Consider the following 20,502-nt stretch of genomic DNA (forward strand, 5'->3'; position numbering starts at 1 on the left):
CTATCTAACCGTGAATCATTCAAAAAACTATTATAGTCACTAGTAATAAAATGTATTAGTATTTAATTGACTATGTTATAATGTAATGTACAAAAATGATCGACTATTTAATGGTCGATCATTGCTGAAGTTTCCCATAGTTCGGTAAAAAGTATATCCCCGGCACGATTTTCTTGTGAATACTATACCGTGGACGACTTTATAGTCGCAAGCATCTTTTATTATTCTCGTACATTCACGGGACGCTTTTAGTTGTCAGTAAACTTGATTCCATTCCTCACTGCTTACTCGTAAAACAGTTGTGTAGTAAACACAATAATGCGTGCAGTTAGTATGATCAAATCGTAAAACTAAAATTGCCTGAAAACAAACCATAGCTAATTTTTATTATTCACAAAAAAAATTGTAGAGATACCTGATTTGATATTACTTAAGAATTTCTCAGAAAAATGGTCCGTTAAGAAAATATAAATATAAATATTATTTTTTTCGTGATAAACTTAGTGTACGGTCAGCCAAGAAAGTGGTCTACCACTTTTCGACTCTATCAGTCAGATGATAGAGTCGAAAATTGGTAGGCCACTTTCTTGGCTGACTGTACATACAAAAGTAACATGAAAGGTTTAAGCTTCGCTGGTTCAGCGACCCGAAGTGGATCTTGGCCTCCGACACTAGATTGCGCCATTCGTTCCTATCCTGTGCGATCTGACGCCATTCAGCCGCTTGTATGCCACACAGATATTTCTGAAGACAAACATAATTGTTAATTTATATAATAATCTAAAAAAACACTGCACTACATTTTTCAGAGAAAAAAATCTTTGTACCGTTATTTACCGCAACCAGCCCCAATCACAACATGTCAATTACGCATGTTGCACGCATAGAAAGCAACAAAATAATGGGAAATCCCGTCAGCTGGTGTCGAGGAAATCTGGCGGACGAAATGGATATAATTATGAAATGGGTTAACCTAGATCGGAAAAGATAAGATACTAAGGCCCGCTTGCACCATTCTACTAACCCGGGGATAACCGGTTAAACCTGGAGTTACCAGTACAATTTGACATTAGGTTATTAGGTTTAACCGCTTAACCCCGGGTTAGTGGGATGGTGCAAGTGGGCCTTAGTCTGCTTAATCCATTATCCATCTAAAAAATTTGTAAAAAAAAGTAGGTAATAGTAAGATGTGTTGTGTTTTTGTAAATAAAATACATATATGTCTAGAAATTACAGTTTTACGGCTTATAATTCATATCAAAGTTAACATCACTGGAGCTATAGAAAGCTCGATAGATATTTGCAAACACAAAAACCATTTATGTGACTTTTGACCTAGAAAAACTTCCGGCCCAAATTTAATATTTTATATGACATGCGGGCCATAATTAAGGTGTAAGTATGACTAATGTCCAGAGTTTTATCTCTCATTCCAAGGTTCATCCCTGTTTTTGACGTTAAATGGGTTAAATGTTTTATTTCTAACAAGAAATCTTTCAACCACTTACCTACTTCCGATCCTAATTGCAACGTGTCAATTAAGCTCATCACACGTGGAGAAAACAACGAGATTTGCCGTCGAAAGTCCAATCCAATCAGACAGCTGTGGGAAATATAAATAATTATAAAAGGGTTAGGTCCTAGGTCGACTTTGTACTTTGTGCTGTTTATGGTGTTTCAGGTGTTTTTAATTTTATAGAAGAACTTAGTGTTTGATTTGCGCTAAAAGCAGACGTACTTTGTGGTTATTTATGTTATTATATTTAAATAAAAATAAATATTAGATCTATTTCAGAGTTAGGCTCTAAAAACTACTCTGACTTAGCGTACTAAAAATAATCTTGGCCTGTAACAGCAGCAGAGAGCACCATTCGCCCATATCTCCACCCACTTTACGCCAGTCTAATTTTATAAGAATGCTTAAACGCAAGTATTTTCTCTTCCCAGACGCTACGGAGTGGTAGAGGGGCGGTTCTGCTTCGAAGGCGGCTCTCATTGCGGCAAGGGTGAAGGGCTGCACGTGCTCATCACGGACCAAGCTCAAGACATTACCGACGGCTTTGATTCTGCAGTCCATGGGAACCCGAGAGGACCGGCGTCTAGGAAAAGTGGAGGTACTCGTAAGAAAATATTTTCTTCTAAATGCTAGGAAATCCAATGAAAATGACAAGAAATAAAAATTCATATTTTGAACAACTATTGGCATATTTCCATTTGCTCAGTGAATAATAATTGTGAAATATCGTAAAATAGAGAAGTAATACGAGATGCTCCTAGAACAATATTAACGACTAAATTTATTTTCTCAGGTGCTGACAGGAATCGTCCCGACACCCGACTGTCAGATATAAACCCAGACCAATCAATACCAGACACGGGTCTGTATGAAGAAAATTTCTTCGGCGAAGACTGCGAGGGAGTCTCACCCTTTTGGCCATCGGACGAAAGGCGAGGATTCGATGACCACGACTGCAAAGGATGCGAAGAAAATACAAGGCCTCCGTGGAGCGGAGCTGATCATGTTACCTTGGAAAGATGCAGCAATTGTGTGACTAAACTAGGCACAATGACTCGATCTTCAACTGTTGCACTTACACCTGGTACTCAATTCAATCCAGCTTGGACGATGGAAGCAGTACCAGAAAGCAGCTCTGACAACTCTTCGAATAGTACAGAATATTTGACGCCGCGAGCAATAAGAAAGAGCCTGGAAGCAAGTCAGAACAAAGAGTGGTGGGCTCCACAAAGGCCACCTAAACCTGCGAGGCTGGAAGAAATAAAAGCACCAGCTCCTTTGCCAGTCACAGCGTGCACCTGTGCGAGTGACAGAACTACAACGGCCATTATTAATAATCCAAAAGTGGGACCTTATGAAAACTATGACGTTCCTAAAGCTACCCATGTTGAGGTAAGTATAGACTATCCAAATAATGAAGTTGAAATCATTTTTATAAAATGTCTTACCTACTCATTACTTATCATTTGTTACAGGTGGAACCTACAAATGAGTATTACGATACACCAAAAAGGATAAAGAAAGCTCTTGCCGAAGATCTATTTCAAGTCACCAAGAATTCTGCGCCCGGAAATTTAGTACTAAAGAAAAATTGCGGATGCATATTAAAATTCGGATCCAAAAAGAAACCGGTAATAGTTGAATGTGAAGAAAACATCCAGCCAGTTGAATGTCCTTGTCAAAAAGTCACCAACTGGGCAAATAACTTAATAAGTCTTCCTTACTGTAAGAGAAGTGAGAATTATGATAAAGTTAATACAGAAATTCTCACCAGTCAGAAATCAGAAGAAATGGCCCTTTACGCTACTGTTGATGTTTCACGTAAAACGAATAGACAAAGTTCAATAGCCGAAAAAGATAGCGTGCATGATTATAATGAAACGCCATTAATGAACTATGAAAACTTAGGGCCAAAAGGAGAAGAATTTGAAGACCCGTACGCCAACTATGAAAATCTTGAATTCGCTTTATCGTTAGAATATTACGAAAATGCTAAAGATTTGTTGAAGAAAGCTGGTGTTACACAAAAAGAATTAGACGCGTTAAGTGCTAATGTTGATTTTGCTGAAGTCGCGCTCCCACCTAAATCAAAACATTGTGCAAAATGTGGTCACTCAGCAAAACACCAGATTATGAAAAAGAATAAAAGCGACGAATATTTACTTATGGAACCTCCCAAAGATATCAAACGAGACTTATGTCGAACAACAGGGCCAAACCCAGGTTACACCCCAATGTCACCAAATCCTAATTGGTCTCAAAGCTTAAGACATCCACTGCAAAAATTTAACAGAGTTGAAATTGAAAAGTCTTTAAGTATACCAACGCTTAACGGTGGTGCGATTAGGGCACAGACTTTTGATACAACATTGAGTAATAACAATAAGGAAGCAATACAAAAACGGTCTAGCTCAGTAGACTCAGCGAGACTACTAGAAGACCTGAAGGAATTCGATAGTAGTATCGGCAGTCACGCAACATCTTCTTCTTTAGAAACTTTAAGGAATTTAGCAATTGAAAATAGGAGAACATCCTCTCCTTGCGACAACGAGAGAGAGTGCTGTGATCATGACTGTTGCAAGTCATCTGATTCTGAAAACAAAACATCAGAGGGCAGTTCTAAAGACGTGCCTCATTTGAGGAACAAACATATGGACAATGCCCAAATTAAAAGATCTTCAAGCGTTCCATGCAAGTCCGGAGGTAACAGGGACTCATCGAGCTCAAATGATTCGGGAGTCTCAAGTTGCTCAATGAAACATGGCCCTGAAATCAATGAATTTGAGATGCCACTAACCTCAGGGTATTCTAGATATCAGTACATGGCGCAGAGGAGAATGAGAGGCAATGCTACAGGCTGCATACATTCATCTTTGCCCAGGAAGTCAAAGTCATCAGACCCACTAAGGGACATGACAATGCAGATACATAAGGCTAACGTGCCGGCTAAATCTTCTTCGGCAGAAGCAGAAGTGCCGGTGCTTCCTCCGAAACAATTTAAAGGTGCGTTATTTATTTGGTTTATGATTCCCATACGAGTTTTGTGTATATTTCTGTAAGAATTTATTAGACTGTAGGCTTTTTTTTGTATGCAATACAAGCCCTTTCAGTTGATGGCATTCTTGGGCGATATCATGTTAATACCTGTTATTATTTTCAGGAGTTATGGACACACACAGCACATCGAGTGGAACGTCTGACATGTCAGATTATATCGAAACACTTTCACTTACCTCGTCGCATTCATCTTCAGATAACCCAAACTTGAGGTAGGATTACAACAAAAGATTTATATGAATAGCTAATAGTAAGTACCTAACAAAAGTGAAGTAGGTGTCAACTTGGTGCGCTGGATAGTGCCTTTCGTCTCGATAATAGGAGCGTGAAAAATTTGTGATATTTCTTCGATGATATAGTTTCCCTTTTAAAAATTCTGATATTCTTCCAAAAAGTTTCTGTACTTATTGTTTGTAAATACCTGTGTTTAATGATAACATGTTTATGCAGGTTGGCTCGGCAGCCTACAACAACGCTCCGGCCACGTTCCGGCAAGGAATACCACAACCTGGACCCCATCATCACTTCCATGTACAAGAGCGGGAAGGAACTGTCCAACTACACTAACTTACCCTAGAAGAAGAAAGAAGAAAAATAGAACAGGAGTTAGAAAGCAAATCAGTTTTGTAAACTGATGCCCATTTTCGTTGAGTTTCGTTTTTCTGGTATTGTTACCGAGGTTTAATAAATGAAATAGAAAGATCTTTTGACAAACAAAGGTTTACCAACTAGACGAAGATTTATTTAGTCAGAATTGAGCGTGGCGCGTCAATAAACTGTTTTGTTCAGTGTGATAAATTTATTGTATACCTTACTCTGTAATTAATTTGCATGAATAAATTTAAAAAAATACGATTAAATTCCATGCGATTACATGTTTGATGTACAATGAATTTCACGTTTGCACTCAGGTAAACAACAATATTAACAACACATTTATTTTACCTTGACTACTTGACAGATCTTTCTAGTTTTAGATTTAAATACTCAATAGGATCATATTTTGTTGAATCTTGTTTATTTGTGCCATATTTTTCGTTGATTTGTAGTTTTATATTAAAATCCAGTAAATTGTCTAATCAGACGATTAAATTTGATTGAGAGAGATGTAAAAATTAAAGAAACAGATATATTTAATGAAATAAATTATAATATTGGAAAGGTAAACGTAGTCACTAAGCTAGATTACAGTCACAGTAATGCGGTAAAATTAGTATTATTTTATGATACTGACGAATTATCAGACCATGTTTTTGTACCATGCAATAACAAAGAATTAGAAATCTGGATTGATAAAGAAATAGCTCATGTTACGTTTGTAATTTATTGAACACATAAGACTGATTTTATTAAACATTTTTGCATGTATGTTATACTTTGTTTCACACACGAATCTAGTCAGAAATGGTATGATATATTTATTTAAGTAATAGATGGTTGTATAGATGTAAAAAATAGGGTATTATTATAAACAACGATTACCGGCAGTACGAGTAGTGGTAGATGTAAAAATACATTTTATACGACAATTTTCTTACAATATTTATCCTTGTAAAATATATCCTTCGCAAATTATACTACTCATCATAGTCCTACTGACATAGTTATTTGTGTCCTTCATTATAAAAACGTATGTAATGAAAATGAATAATGATTATTAATATCGAAAGAAGGTTTGAGATATATTAAATGATTAATCTAAATCTACCCTCTTGGTTTCATTACTAAGAAAGATGGTCTTTGTTAAGTGAAACATTATCACATCTACAGGTATCGAAGACATTTAGAAAAATATAATGGTTATTTGATATGCTCCGTTTAGGGGGTAAAATCTCTTCTGGGAATTTCACAAACTCACTTTAGCTGACACTAATCTATTGGTTAATTATTGAAACTCTAAAGTACATTAATATAAAACCAATGAGATTTTATTGTTCTATTGTTGGTTTCAAGTATAGTCTAAAGTATAAAATGTTTGCGCGACTTCGTTACTTTTCACAGTGACAATAAGATCTCTTTCGGCATTCAGGTATCGTCTTGGGTCGCCCAATTAGTTTTTCGTCAACTTCTTAAATTAGTCCTATTCTGTTTTCGTCACTCATTCTACATTCGTCACAATCGTCGGTGGCTTTCAATGTAGAATGAGTGACGAAAGCAGAATAGGACTAATTTAAGAACTTGACGAAAAACGAATGGGACGACCCAAGACGATACCGGCATTCATATTGATGTCACCGTGATAAGGGCACGAAAAGGCAAATAAAATCTTGACCGTAACTGTAGTAATAGTATACGTAACTACCTAATAAATTAGCCATCAATATTTATTCTGACTGTTTTTGACCATTATGAATCAACATAATCAATCAGACTAATTTTGCTCAAATAAGGCATTTTAAAGGCAAGGGACGATAAGTGCAATATCAAATATAGTAATAGTTAATTTAATACCTATTTACTTTCAGTAGTACATTCGCTAGTTCGTTCATATACCTACCGGTACTGTATCCTCTATGTATACCTATCTACTATACATAATAAACTATTATAGAGATTTGTATAACTGCATTTTTATTTTATCCTCAAAAATTAACACATTCAGCACTAAAACAGCCGTATTCGAACTTCAAGATATTCACAAGAGACGACACGTACTAGATCCATTCTAGATACGTTATAGTTTAGATATCAACTAGTTCTCTTTTGCAGCGCAATTCGGGCAACCAATGTCACTTTTACGTTAGATAGAGTAAGACGTCTATTAGATGTGAATTGGATCTCTAAGTCATATCCTGTGAAAATCGTTCAAGAGTATCTCCAGAATCGCGCAAATGTCAAATTTGACAGGTTAGATCTTAAACATATCGTTATCGTATCTTGGTGATGTCTAAAAGATATCTAATAAATGTCTATTTCAAAATCCGAATCGGTCCCAAACAGTCCGTCTATCAACTTCAATAGAACAAAGTGAGGGAGTTTCATTTATTAAGCTTCATATTTTCATAGTGATTTGAAATTATTTAATGATGACATTGCCACCCTTTATTTTTGCAAATTCCACGCAGAGTTTGCTTGGTCCGACTCTTCTTTGTGCATATTCCAAGAAAATTATTGCGGCAACTGAAACTGAAACGTCGGCATGCAGTTCCCATACTAGTTGCAGTAGTCACCAAGGTTTTTATAGATTTGAAACTATGAATCGAAAAAATAATTTACAACAAAACCTGGCGATGTTATTTCTTTTTCTATGTCTGAATATATTATGACACAATTTTACGAGAATACTCATCTGTGTTAGCAAGCTGAAGTGGCAATGGGCAGGCCACATTGCGCGCAGAGAAGATGGCCGATGGGGTCGAAAAGTGCTCGAGTGGAGACCACGGACTAGCAAACGCAGCGTAGGACGTCCACCCACAAGATGGACGGACGACCTTCTTAAGACCGCCGGAAGACGCTGGATGCGGGTCGCTTCCAACCGGTACGAATGGAGGTCCAAGGGGGAGGCCTATGTTCAGCAGTGGACGTCTTATGGCTGAGATGATGATGATGATGACTCATCTGTAATTTTCTGTAGAATTTATCCAGTAATTATTTCTTATACTTATGTATATTATTTATTACCCAATTACTCAGTTTCTTAAAAAATAGATTCAAAGTTAAATAAGTACATCCCTTTAAACCTTAATCAATCCTAACCTTACACCCAAACCATGTTCGTACCCTAGGGGCATACCTAGGTATTCTGAGCACGTTCGGATCTAGACTTAATTGGATGTGAGTTGGGCTAATAAACAATGAGTAGAGCCAACAGACATGTCTAACGCTGGCCGGGGTTAACTAATAGTAACAATATTAGCAAAGACTAGTTTAATAATGTGAGAACGCATCCATAATGAACGCAACCTAATATACGGTCTCTATCGCACCGCGTTTTCTCGCTCTTCGTTCGGGAATAAACGTAGAAATTAATGGCCGACTGAATGTAAAAACTAAATTAAATAATAAAGTGCTAAGTTAATTAATCTGAGTATCTTTTCTCAAACAGCACAAATAATAAAAACATCTACAGACAGAGTCCTAGTAGTTCAGCTAGGGAACAAATATAATTATTTATTTATTTAAACTTTATTGCACAAAATATATAGGTACAACAATATACAAATGGCGGACTTAATGCCAAATGGCATTCTCTACCAGTAGTAACCATAGGGCCAAACAGAGATATCTACAATTAAGTAGTACGTATTTTACTTTCGTGCCCCCAACATGCAGTGTGTGTGATCGTGCGCGCGCGTGTGTTTGTGTGTGTGTGTGTGTGTGTGCGCGCGTAAGTGTGTGAGTGTGTGTGTTTGTGTGTCGTGTGTATGTATGTGTTATGTGTGTGTATGTGTGTGTGTTTGTGTGTCATGTGTATGTATGTGTTATGTGTGTGTATGTGTGTGTCGTGTTTTCTACTGGGATATGATTAGACTAGGAACTTTACTAAAAGCGGCGTGAGGAGTGAAAGGAGTAGATAGTCATTTAGGACACCAATGATAAACGCATCACTTACTGGCATTGATAGTTTGTATTATTGACTACTCTCTCTTATTATTGGATGATGTAACAGGTCAAAGGAGAGTTCTGTGAACGACAGTTACCTATGTCACTAATGTGTACCTACATTCAGCAAATTTCAAAACTGGGTCGCTTTGTATCATGTCGGTGTGATATATTAACATAAAATATAACAATTAACTACACCAAATCGTATTCAATTTTAACGACCTCTCTACAATAATAAAGGAACCCAATCTAGAAGATGTGAAGATCAAGTATGTAATAGAAATGTAGGTACAACTTTCTTGAAAGGGTCGACATCACGCTAGCAATGTACAAATTGCAGAACATTTCCAAAAAGCGGAAACGTTCTCGAGAATGTTCTCAGAACATTCTGCAACATGGAAATTTATTGTTCCGCCATCTTGGACTTTTTTCAAAAAAAATTTTTTGACATAGAAATCTAGAAGCCTCTATCTCCCGCCATGCCAAATCTCAGCGCGCTCGGACCAACTTAAAAAAAACAAAAAAAAAAGTTAGCTATTTTGATTTTTTTAAAGCAGTTTGTTTTGTCTCGGATCCCTCTATGACATTTGGTCGACCACCCTCCACCTATCACGCACCGTTTAAAAGTTGCCATACAAAATAAAAGTGGCCAGTTTTCTCGCAATTGTAGCAATTTCCATAAAAAAATTTTTCATAGGTATCTAGAGGACCCCGAGATTCTGTGACCAAAATTTCAGCGCGCTAGGACAAACTTGAAAAAATTAAAAAAAAAGTCGGCCATATTGAAAAAAACATGGCCGCGTCAAAAACTGCCAGAGTCGCTCTATGATATTTGTCGTAACGATATTGGTCTGACCGTTTGGCCGGGCCGTCATACATTTTTCTGACCGGAAGCGGTAGACCAAAAGTCGGAATTTTCTGGGGGTGAGGATACTACACCAAAACTTTCATGAATATTCATGGTATAAACTACGATAAATAAATAAATTCTCGTTCTCGAGAACATTCTCAGAAGTTACCGAGATTTTCTCATGTGGAAAGTTTCGCAACTTTGGAAAGTTCTCGTGAGTGCATTCCTACATCACGCACATGACACCTCTGGCGTTGCAGGCGTCCATAGGCATACGTCGGTATTAGGTTCGTAAGTGCAGTGCAGTTAATATCCCTAAATTGAAGAAATTCTCATTTTCACTTACCCTGTCCATTTAGCCACTAAACCTTTCTTATTATTTAACCTGAATGTTATACCGCTCCTGACGCTCCCCTCAATTGAAACTCTCCATGTCAATTCAACCCACTCATCTTATTTTTCATTAGCTAGGTACCTCATGTTCAGCAGAAAACAAGATAAGTTTAAAGAGCAAAGGGAACTTCATTCAATTCATTCCCAATCCTCGCTGTAACTAAGTATCAATTAGCTTCGAGAGCTCTCTAATGTTCTCGGTTCTCAAGCGATCTCGGTAGTTCCAGAGTAGTGCAACATTTGTATAAAGTAGTCTATCTGTATTGTATCTTTTTATGCCAAGTTATGCTTAAGTATTTTGGACACGTTTCTAGAAAAACAACGATAACCAAGATAGAATAGTAGATCTTTGGTAAAAGTCGGACATATATTTATTTATTTATTTCACCTTTATTGCACAATTACAAGAAAGTACAAATGGCGGACTTAATTCCATAAGGCATTCTATACCAGTCAACCATTGGGCCAAACATAAACTTACAATAGGCGCGGAAGAGAAAATAATTACAGAGTGATAAAAATTACTACCTATCTACTTAAATACTACTACAAGAAACATAGGAAATACAAAACGGATTTTTGTGTTCCCGCTGCGCTGGACTAATTAATTTCGCTCAAATTTTGTTTTACAGACTACTACGGTCCACAATGATCTGAACTAGGTAACAAATAAAAGGTATGACGGTGATTATTAAATAGAAACTGTTCCCTAGAAATCCAGCTCCAATTCTTGGGAATAAGTTGCCAAACAGGGCCTCAATCTTTATTTAAGTATGCAACCGGGAAAGCGTTAAGACGTAGAGGATAGGTTACTGTTTTGTGTTATTACACTATGTCAATAGTTCATAGTTCTCGATTACGCTTATTAGCAGCCGTTTGATTATGGAATTCGAATGGTCGATTACTGTGAGGGCCGCTGGTTATCTGCGAGTGAAGTTTATCAATCGACCTGATTTGGGATCATTTAGCTGGATTTATGGGCTGGTTTGGCAAGTTTAATAGCTATCATAGAAACTTTCTTTGGTTATCTTAGGTACAGTCAGCAACGCACTGTGTTTCGGGTGTCCATGGGCGATGGTAATCGCTTACCATCAGGTAATTCGTCTGCTCGTTTGCGTATTGGTTTTTTTTTTAACTTGTTTTTTTTTATGATATAGGCATAAAAAACAATAATAGCGGATGATAATAAACGCGCCAATATTAATCCTAACATTGCAAGAAAAAAAAACTTGTTATATTGTTTAACTAAAAAATGTATCACAAAAAAGCATAATTTTCTTTAGCAAGTTCGTAAACATTATTATATTTTCTCGCTGACACCTCGAAGACAGACTTTTGATGTCAAGTGACACAATTTACGAAATTTTCAGCAGAAATGTCTGACGTAACGATATTGTATATTTTATTCATAAGCAAAAATGGAAATATGAGCCTCTCTAGAGACGTTAAAATGATTGGTTAATTTAACGCTTTTGTTTATTAATGGTTAAGGTCAGAGTGGTCCAGTTGACCTGCAGCTTAAAGTTCAGTTTAGTATGAAAAATTTCGTGTCAATGAAATTCGGCAATATGTCGAGTGATCATTTATATTACTGGTCAGGCTTTATAATTTAAAAGTAGTCCTCCCAAATATTAAAGATGTGATCAAAATGTTGGAATAATCTGTGGTCAGGACACATTATTTAATTTTAATCTTGGAAAGAAAGCGCTACACTAGCTTTACAATTATAGAATTTCTCGTATTTTTTCTTCTAACAAAGAGTTCATTAGTTGCTCCATGATTCAATTAAGAGGACATAAATTCTCCAAGAAAGTCCGAAGCAAACCGACACTACTTACAGCGAGCATTGGATTCTAAGCTCTTCCTTAACAGTGACAGATCTGTCTCTATTCGCTGTGATTCCAGCAGGGCTTCTCGTCGCATACCGATCTTATCGCCTCAAGAAATCCTGTTTCATCGTGAGCCCAATGTCCCTTACAGATAAGTATGTGAATTTGAAGATCGTATTTATTGTGATTCGGTTACAGTGACATAAATCATCATTATGTTTTTTTCAGACAAACGAACGGACTGAATCACCAGGGAGAGATGCAGCTAAGGTGACAATCGTTCGTAGAGCCGTTTCTGGAGAAACGCCAGTTAAGGGCTGGCGATCTACATGCCCCGCCTGACTTGAATCTACTCTCTCTCCCTAAGCTTTGGGAATATAAGGCCCCATCTAGTACAAATGCATGCGCCCCGCCTTTCCCGTGCTTGCGCAATCGCCTTCCAATAGTGTGTGTCGCGCTTAATTGGCCTAATTTTTTATTTACAAGGAAGCAATGTAACCTGATTCTTATACAATAAAAACTTTGAACTTGAAGACAAGTTTTAAACCAAAAAAGTTTCAAGAAATTTGTAACGTGAATTCTTTTATTACTTTAGGATTATTAACTATATGCGTCTGCTTGCGACTTCGTCTGCGTCGTGGAATGATGATAATTTATGTTATTCCATTTTTAGTATTTGTTGTTATATCTAGCGGCATCAGAAATACATCATCTGTGAAAATTTCAACTGTCTGGCTATCACGGTTCATGAGATACAGCCTGGTGACAGACAGACAGACATTCAGACAGACGGACAGCGGAATCTTACCCTTTGGGTACGGAACCTTAAAAATGATTTTATTGAAAATGGGGTGAAAAGTTTAGTAGCTACTCGGTATATTCCTTTATGTAAAAATAAATAATAAATAGGTAAAGTGCCACCCTCTTCCTAGCACGCAAGCAAACCCGCGGGCAATGCGATTAATTAGCAAACCGCGCACAATCTTGTTACGGGAATCGATAGTAATTCGATCGCGGTGTTTGCGTTTCGGTTTCACCCTCGGTGCCGAGTGTTAACACGATAAGGCGGCTTTTGTCACCTTCTCTGCCTACTGATTTAATTATTTTCATTTTATTATATTTAAAATTATTTATATTTCTATATACACATTAAAGGATACAAATTAACTAAAGCTTACAAATAAAAGTTTAAAGCTCCAGCGCATTTTTTTCATCACAATTTTTTGTACAAAAATGCATTTATTCAAAACAAGCATTGAAATATAAACTTTAAATCCGTAATTTATAATCGCTTTGTCCACAAGAATTGTAATGTTAATGAATTCGAGGTGATATTACAATTGTTTGGCGAGCGCAGTCGAGCATTCTCGAGCAAAACATTGTACTTCTTCTTCTTCTTCCTTACTAGTTTTTACGAAAGCGGCTGCTATCTGACTTATTAGGATTAGTCCGGTTTCCTCACGATGTTTTTCTTCACCCATGGTATGATAATATACTCCGCCAGGTACTTTCTTCCCGTCTTTTCTAGGTTACCTGACTACATCAACAAGCCTACATCATCACGCGACAGCGCTATATGATAATATGTGATAGCGCTATATATAGCGGCCATGTTATTGTGACGTAGGCTTGTGTCACTCTGGGAAGAGAAGACCATGTTTTATTAGACTATGCCTTCACCGAAAAGTGACTGGTAAATAAAATATACAGATAATGATATGTTACCGGTAATATTGTACATTTTAGACCCGTGGTATGACCTAGCTCCTCGGTGGTCACATAAGTCTGGTCCACCGAAGCGTTTGACTCGGTGGCAAGAATATACGGCCAACTTCCGACTACCCTTTGTGCTCCACTCCGGTAGCTTTCAGCGATTTGCATTCTTTGATTTATTGCGCTATGCTGCGCGATGCAATTGAAATTGCGGGTTATGAAATGGAATTTAAATTTAAATTATTGCATGCTTTTAAATTTTTTGGTTAATAATTCTAATAAACTTAGGTATTCGTTGTGCTTGATGCCTGCCGTTTATAGAGATCAAGAGTAATATACACCAGAGATATGAAATTGAGTTGCATAATATGAATTATAATGTAGATACATGACGGTGCATCAAAGTCTCTCCGTATTTTGACAAGTTAAACTCCTGCCTTCAGCAAGGAACCATTTCCGTTTGTCTAAAATGATATTTAAACCGCTATAAGAGCTGAGTATTTAAATAGGATTTTTCGTGCAATATTGCTGTGCAAAGAACTCATAAAGGTTTAGGACACTGTCCATCAGCCTTAATGCTTAAGTCAGAGACAAATGCAGAATAACGTCTGTCAATTTCCACAAAACCGCATCTTTCGTAAGCATTTATTAGTAAAATGTCCAAAAATTTGCGGTTCAAGACATTATACAGATTAGGATTTTTTTTTCTGAAGCGATCATATTGCTCACAAATTTGAGATGACATAAATCGCCAGAGAACATACTCAATGAACAATTATGTGCTAACACAATTTTTGGAAACATTATTGCGTCATTTCAACTAGGTTTTTGATTACAAAAACTATTAGAATATTAACTTCTGTTTATATTTTACAACGCCACGTATTTTTAATAAACTCTTGGACTGATCTCGAAAAATGATAAGATGATTTGTTTAAGAATGAGTTCTCGCCAAGTGTCAGTTCAATAACGATCAAAAATTAAAAAAAGCGACGTTAAAGATAGTCTATACTTAATGTCATCTTTGGGTATTGAGTAAATTCCCGAAAATGAAGTCATAAACCGTCAAAGTAACGAGCAGACAGAAATTATACCGGCCGGGTAACGCGAATTTAAATTTTAAATAAGTGAAATATTACGAAATTTACGAGATGTTCAGTAATAAATGTGATACCTGCTGCGCCTTCGTTCAGTCCGGATGAGAATATGGATTTTAACTATCGGAACCGTAATGTTCAGAGAGCGGAGTATTTCTCTCAAAACTTTTTTTCTTTTTTAAAACTAATAACAAATTAAAATTCAAAAATAGGTGTCACATACGTCTTGCTTACGCTTACGCCTTGTGAAAGTGAGAGGAGAACACAAACCTACCAGGCCTTAACTTCGATGGTTCAGGAATAAATTTTGTTTGGATAAAGTTAGGTTATTTTGTTCGAAATCATCTCATTTTTTGCTGTCGACATGATACAATAAAAATCAATTTATATAATTCGAATAGGCCTCTTTAAACAGAGGAGTAGAGATCTCAAAGCTACTTCTCAAGCAGTTCGCGTTGAAACTTAGTTTGGACAAAGCGACGGAGACCTAAGACTTAAGTTTATATAGAACTAGAATTTACTTTGCAACTTGTAGAAGGAATGAGGATGGAAAAGAAAGGCAGCAAAGAAAAGTACATAAGTTCACTTTGTAGTTTTAAATAACATTTTGTAAAAGACGTGTAAATAAGAAATATATTCGTAACAAATCTTTATTTTATTATATATTTTATTTATTTATTGTATTTTTTGCCATTCGTTTATTAAAAACCGCTCATTGGTTTTGATGTGATACTAATTACATCTACATCTAAAAGTAAAAGCACATTATACGAACACTAATTCCGACATTTTTTTTTGTAAATAGTACTTATAAAATAAAATTAGATAATAGCATATAAGTTCATCAAGGGGGGAGGCGTTTGCCCAGCAGTTGGACACCGTATAGGCTTATAATAATAATAATAATAACCTCGCGGGGGCAGCTTGTGGCGAGTTGACGGTGAGTGGCGACACCGCGGACCCCTATTCCAGAGGGCCCTGTCATCTGGCCCTCGCCTCTGTGCTTGCCTTGATTGGCCGGCCAGAGTGGAGTCGCAAGAGCGGGACCTATGCTCCAGGTTGGAAGTGTAAAATGTCATAACGCCGGCGGCCTGCTGAACGGATCACCGGGATCTGGCTACCGCAGACTCACCTCTCGACAACCTTACAGCCGCTCCGAAGTGTTGCCCTATTGTCGCACTGTGCGTGCGGCCGTTGTAGGGCCCACTAAATGAGTAGGCGAGTCACCACCTGTCTTACACAATTTTGAGACTGATTGTCACGGCAGGTGTCCGCTAGTCTCCTCCCATAACCCATTATCCAGTCCATCCAACTTGCATATCAATAGCCCATGACCTTAGTTCCCATCGCAGCACAAAAGTGCTGCACTGCAATAGTCTTTGCACCTGGCGGGGACCATCTCCGGATGTATCATATTGTGCGCTCGGGGATGGTATCCGCCATGTGTATCCCTTGTTTTTAGAGTAAACTGTCTTAAAGGGCCTCTGCGCTGTTGGCTTCGGCCCCACGCACGCCTCCCAAAGGTCCGGGATCCCATGGTCCCGAGATATGGAAAGGACAAACAAATAATAATAATAAAAAAGTTCACTTTTTTGAAAATCAAATCTGACATTTCTATTAAGAGGAGTTATCCTAGAATACTTTATAGTAACTAAGAATAACTATTCAATTCAAACTGTAGTTCACCTTCGTCAAACTAAACTTTACCTATTAATACTACCTTTAATATAAACTCATCGAAAGTAAGGTAAATAAAATCTCCATTATTCATTCAAACCCTCTACAGTCAACAATTTCCATTAAAAAGTCGATTTTACTAAGCAACAAGTAGCTCTCGGGGCATATTTGAAGGCAATCAGCAATTCAAAACGACTGGGTCGGACACTGGGCAGCGTACCCTATTACTCTTACCACAATCACCAATCTCACTGAATATTTTACGATAAAATTAACACTTATCTTTCCATTGCGGGTTTTGCAGGTGTATGATTTTGATGTTTAGTTACAAAGGAGCAATGGGTAGTATATGAGGATTATTTTTGGTAGCTGGTTGGAAATTTTTGTAAACGCCCTCTGGACATTAGATCCCTGTGTGGTGGAAGGCATTAAAATTCATTTTTGCCAAATGTCACATTACGTGGTAATTCCTTGGGGATGGAGGGACGCATTTTTGTTTGAAATTTCGTTGGTTAAGGATAAATTGGGTATTGTGGCCGAAAGATTCAGTGTGATATTAGTATGTGGAATAAATTGGATGGGTGGGGTGGATTTTGATTTTAATTTTAAGGGTTTAACCTAATTCTTACATTTTTTGTTCGTATCCACGTGGTTTATTATAGACTGATATTCTTGTCGTGGATATTTCGTTCAAATAAGTAATTTGTAGACTCTTTCTTTAAAATTGCATTATAAAGTTATGATCAGATTATTTTGAACATCAATTCAATTCAATTCAATATCTTTAATGTCAAAAAACACATGTCAAAATATACAATAGGTACACATCATCGAATTAAGTTTTTCAACTACATCTTTATTTAAAGATGAACTAAAATTTTATTGCGGTCCTCATAAACATGATAGTAATACTGTGTATATGAAACTGTAAGTGATCGCACAAATCTTTCGGTAACCAGGTTTAGAATTATGGTCGCTGAGTTTTTGTCACGGACATACAGAACTGAGAAGAGGCATACTTTTATGATAATAATATAGGAAGTAAACGAGCAGATGAATCACCTGATAGACTTCTGCAAGGCCGTTGCCGGCCTTAAAGATAAAGGTACGCTCTTTTCGTCAAGGTATGAAGGATGTATCGGTCGAGAAATACTGCAAATGGCAGTTAAGTCCACAATTTAGCTACGTGGCACGAAGTTTTTGGAGAAACACACTGAACCCCCAGTGTTTTCATTCGATAGCGTGACGTGTGTTCGCGTTTGCGTTTTGTCTATTTTTGTATGGAATTTTTAACAGCGCGCCAAGTAGGTCGTTTTGGAAATTCAAAATCTCATACAAAAAGACACTTAACGTAAACGCGTACGCCAAGTCACGTTATTGGATGAAATGGGGTACATACAATTGAAGACTATCTGCCAAAATATTAGATAAGTTTAAATGATTTTTAACGGCTGAGCTATGGGAGTACGTAAAGACTTTTTACAGTTTTACTTGACTGACAGTTCCAGTACAGTATCTCGACGACTATGCGACGCTGATTAATGGCCCCGCCAACGATTCTATCTGCACTTAGCGGAAATGTATTATTTACCGCGACAATGCCAGATATAAAGAATTTCCTCACTAATGGCCTGAGACGAGTACTTTTTTCCTCTTCCGAAGCCTGATTTTTTTTACGTTCTAGAGGTACATCGCTAGAGCTCTATAAGCGATTGTATGAACGCTTCTGAAACAGAAGAGAAATAAAAGAAAATGGCGTCAGTAAACCTGAAGACTCAGTAATAATCTCGGAGTGAGAAGTAGTTGGTAAATATTACAATTGAGGTTGTAAAAAGTTTATGTTAAGGTGAGCCATTCCAGTATTAAAAAAAACTTTTGAGCGAAATTCGTTTAATTAGATCGCGAAGCGATTAAATTGTTAGAAAAAAGACTCAAGATCGCTATTCATATTTTTTGGAAACTGTATTATGATTTGAAAAAGCGCAACAATCTTTCAAAAATTCTGGTGACAGAACCCATTTTACCGTAGAGTGGGTGTAGTTAATTTTTCACACCTATCATGGAAGCCTAGCCATGATAAAGTATCGTTCGCTGAGAAATTAAACGAAACGCTATCTGACTCTATTGCGCATATATTATGGAAGAGTCTTAGGACCATAGGGTTTTATTTCATTTTCTGCGTACGATTGTCATCTTTACTAGTCCCCCTGGCTATACTTCTACTGCAGACTGTATAATTATGGTATGTAAGCGTATGTAAGGATACAATTTTTTTTTTTATATTCGATGACACCTGCTGTTGAATAATCAAAGTATTTTTAACCCTCGTGCATTAAAAACCTTGCAACGTGCAATATTCTACTTTTAGAAGCACTCGCTCGCGGGTCATTATTTTTATTGTTTCGCTTGCTCGGATATCAATATTAGAACGAGGATTTAGACATCAACTTTGTCCCTTTGAAATGCAATAGGACTTACCACAGGCAAACTTGTATAAAATTTTAGACGAAAACATAATTGATTGAATTCCTCATTTGTTTGTCCACGAATGAATGATGACAGACAATAAAGTTTCACACAATTCTAAGAAAACTTGCTACGACAGGAGTGTAATTTATTACAATAGCACTTAATTTACAAACAGAAATGTATTCAGTTTTCATTAGTTACTAGAAACCTCCATTAATCATCGCGAGCTCACACAGTATAGTTAATCAGTACATTGTATGTACGTACGATACAAAAATCAAACAAATACTCAAAATCAAATCAAATCACTTGACTTGAGTTTTATTACTAGGTACCTGCGCAAACGAAGACCTATCGTTTTATTTATTATTTATTCCTCTCTTACAAATACATAAGTAAAAACGTTTGCATATATTCTCTTTTTATATCATCCACATCCTATGTATTACAACTAACACTAATAAAAATTAAAACTTTAAATTTAAGAAAATAAACCGCTCCCTGCCGTTCCCGGTGCAAAGGTGCCCATGATTCTCGCAGCATTTCCACGCTGGATCACCACGGACAACCTTTGCACAAGGAACGACTCGAACGGCTCTGGTTATCAGCCATCGGAAGCAGCCATCAACCCGCAGAGGCCTCTGCCAGCTGCAGAACACAAAATTAGCGGTAAGCCCGTTTACTTTCTTGTAAGTCAGTAGAGTGTATAGTATATAATTAAACACACGTAGTTTTATGCGTTTACGTTAAAGAGGTTTTGAGTTATAGAAGGGTCAAAAGTGGCACCAAGTGGTTCGTGTAATATTACACTCGGCGCTGGCTAGCCAGTTCCTTTGCTTGAACTTGGCTTGACACGCTGCCGCGTGTCTAGATAGGTAGTTACAGCAATTACAGTCCACCATTTTCTTTAGGACACATTTTCAGGCTTTTATTATTTTATTTTTCTTTTATTTAATATGTACTTGCAGCCTTGTTTATGGTGCTAGCAAACATAAACGCAAAATTTGAGCTAATTCACACTTACGATTTTAAAAGTAGTTATATTAAACCTAATCAACCCCATATTAACGCCCGCCGACCGTAACGGATATTTGCAAATTAAATCAACTAGAAAACGAATACGGTAAGTGCTAGACGGCTATTAGTAATTTTTGGCTTGGTTATGGTACTCCTTAATTGAATTCAACTTATATTGTGCCATGAGTTTGTTGCTCTGAAAAGTTGGCAAAGCACTTTTTCAGAAATAGAACTAAGTGATATATTTATTTAAAGACTTTTCTGTTTATTTGATTCAAAGTCTGACTGTAACAGAATCGTTATTGTATTGTTTAGAATAGAATAGAATAGAATATCTTT

At 36.9% G+C, this 20,502-nt stretch overlaps 2 protein-coding genes across 2 annotated transcripts in view; both read left to right on the plus strand.

Annotated features, from left to right (window-relative positions):
- LOC134672660 (uncharacterized) overlaps positions 1 to 7,125 on the plus strand; it is a 538,774-nt gene extending 531,649 nt beyond the window's left edge. The window contains exons 6-10 of the mRNA XM_063530618.1: positions 1,948 to 2,144; positions 2,259 to 2,908; positions 2,992 to 4,519; positions 4,677 to 4,785; positions 5,024 to 7,125. Coding sequence (XP_063386688.1) covers positions 1,948 to 2,144; positions 2,259 to 2,908; positions 2,992 to 4,519; positions 4,677 to 4,785; positions 5,024 to 5,150 — 2,611 coding nt within the window. The 3' untranslated portion in view covers positions 5,151 to 7,125. The remainder of the gene's footprint in view (positions 1 to 1,947; positions 2,145 to 2,258; positions 2,909 to 2,991; positions 4,520 to 4,676; positions 4,786 to 5,023) is intronic.
- LOC134672653 (uncharacterized) overlaps positions 1 to 20,502 on the plus strand; it is a 346,311-nt gene that overhangs the window by 135,106 nt on the left and 190,703 nt on the right. The gene's annotated exons all lie outside the window — the stretch shown is intronic.

Source organism: Cydia fagiglandana, chromosome 17, assembly GCF_963556715.1.
Source record: "Cydia fagiglandana chromosome 17, ilCydFagi1.1, whole genome shotgun sequence".
Classification (NCBI taxonomy): Eukaryota; Metazoa; Arthropoda; class Insecta; order Lepidoptera; family Tortricidae; genus Cydia; species Cydia fagiglandana.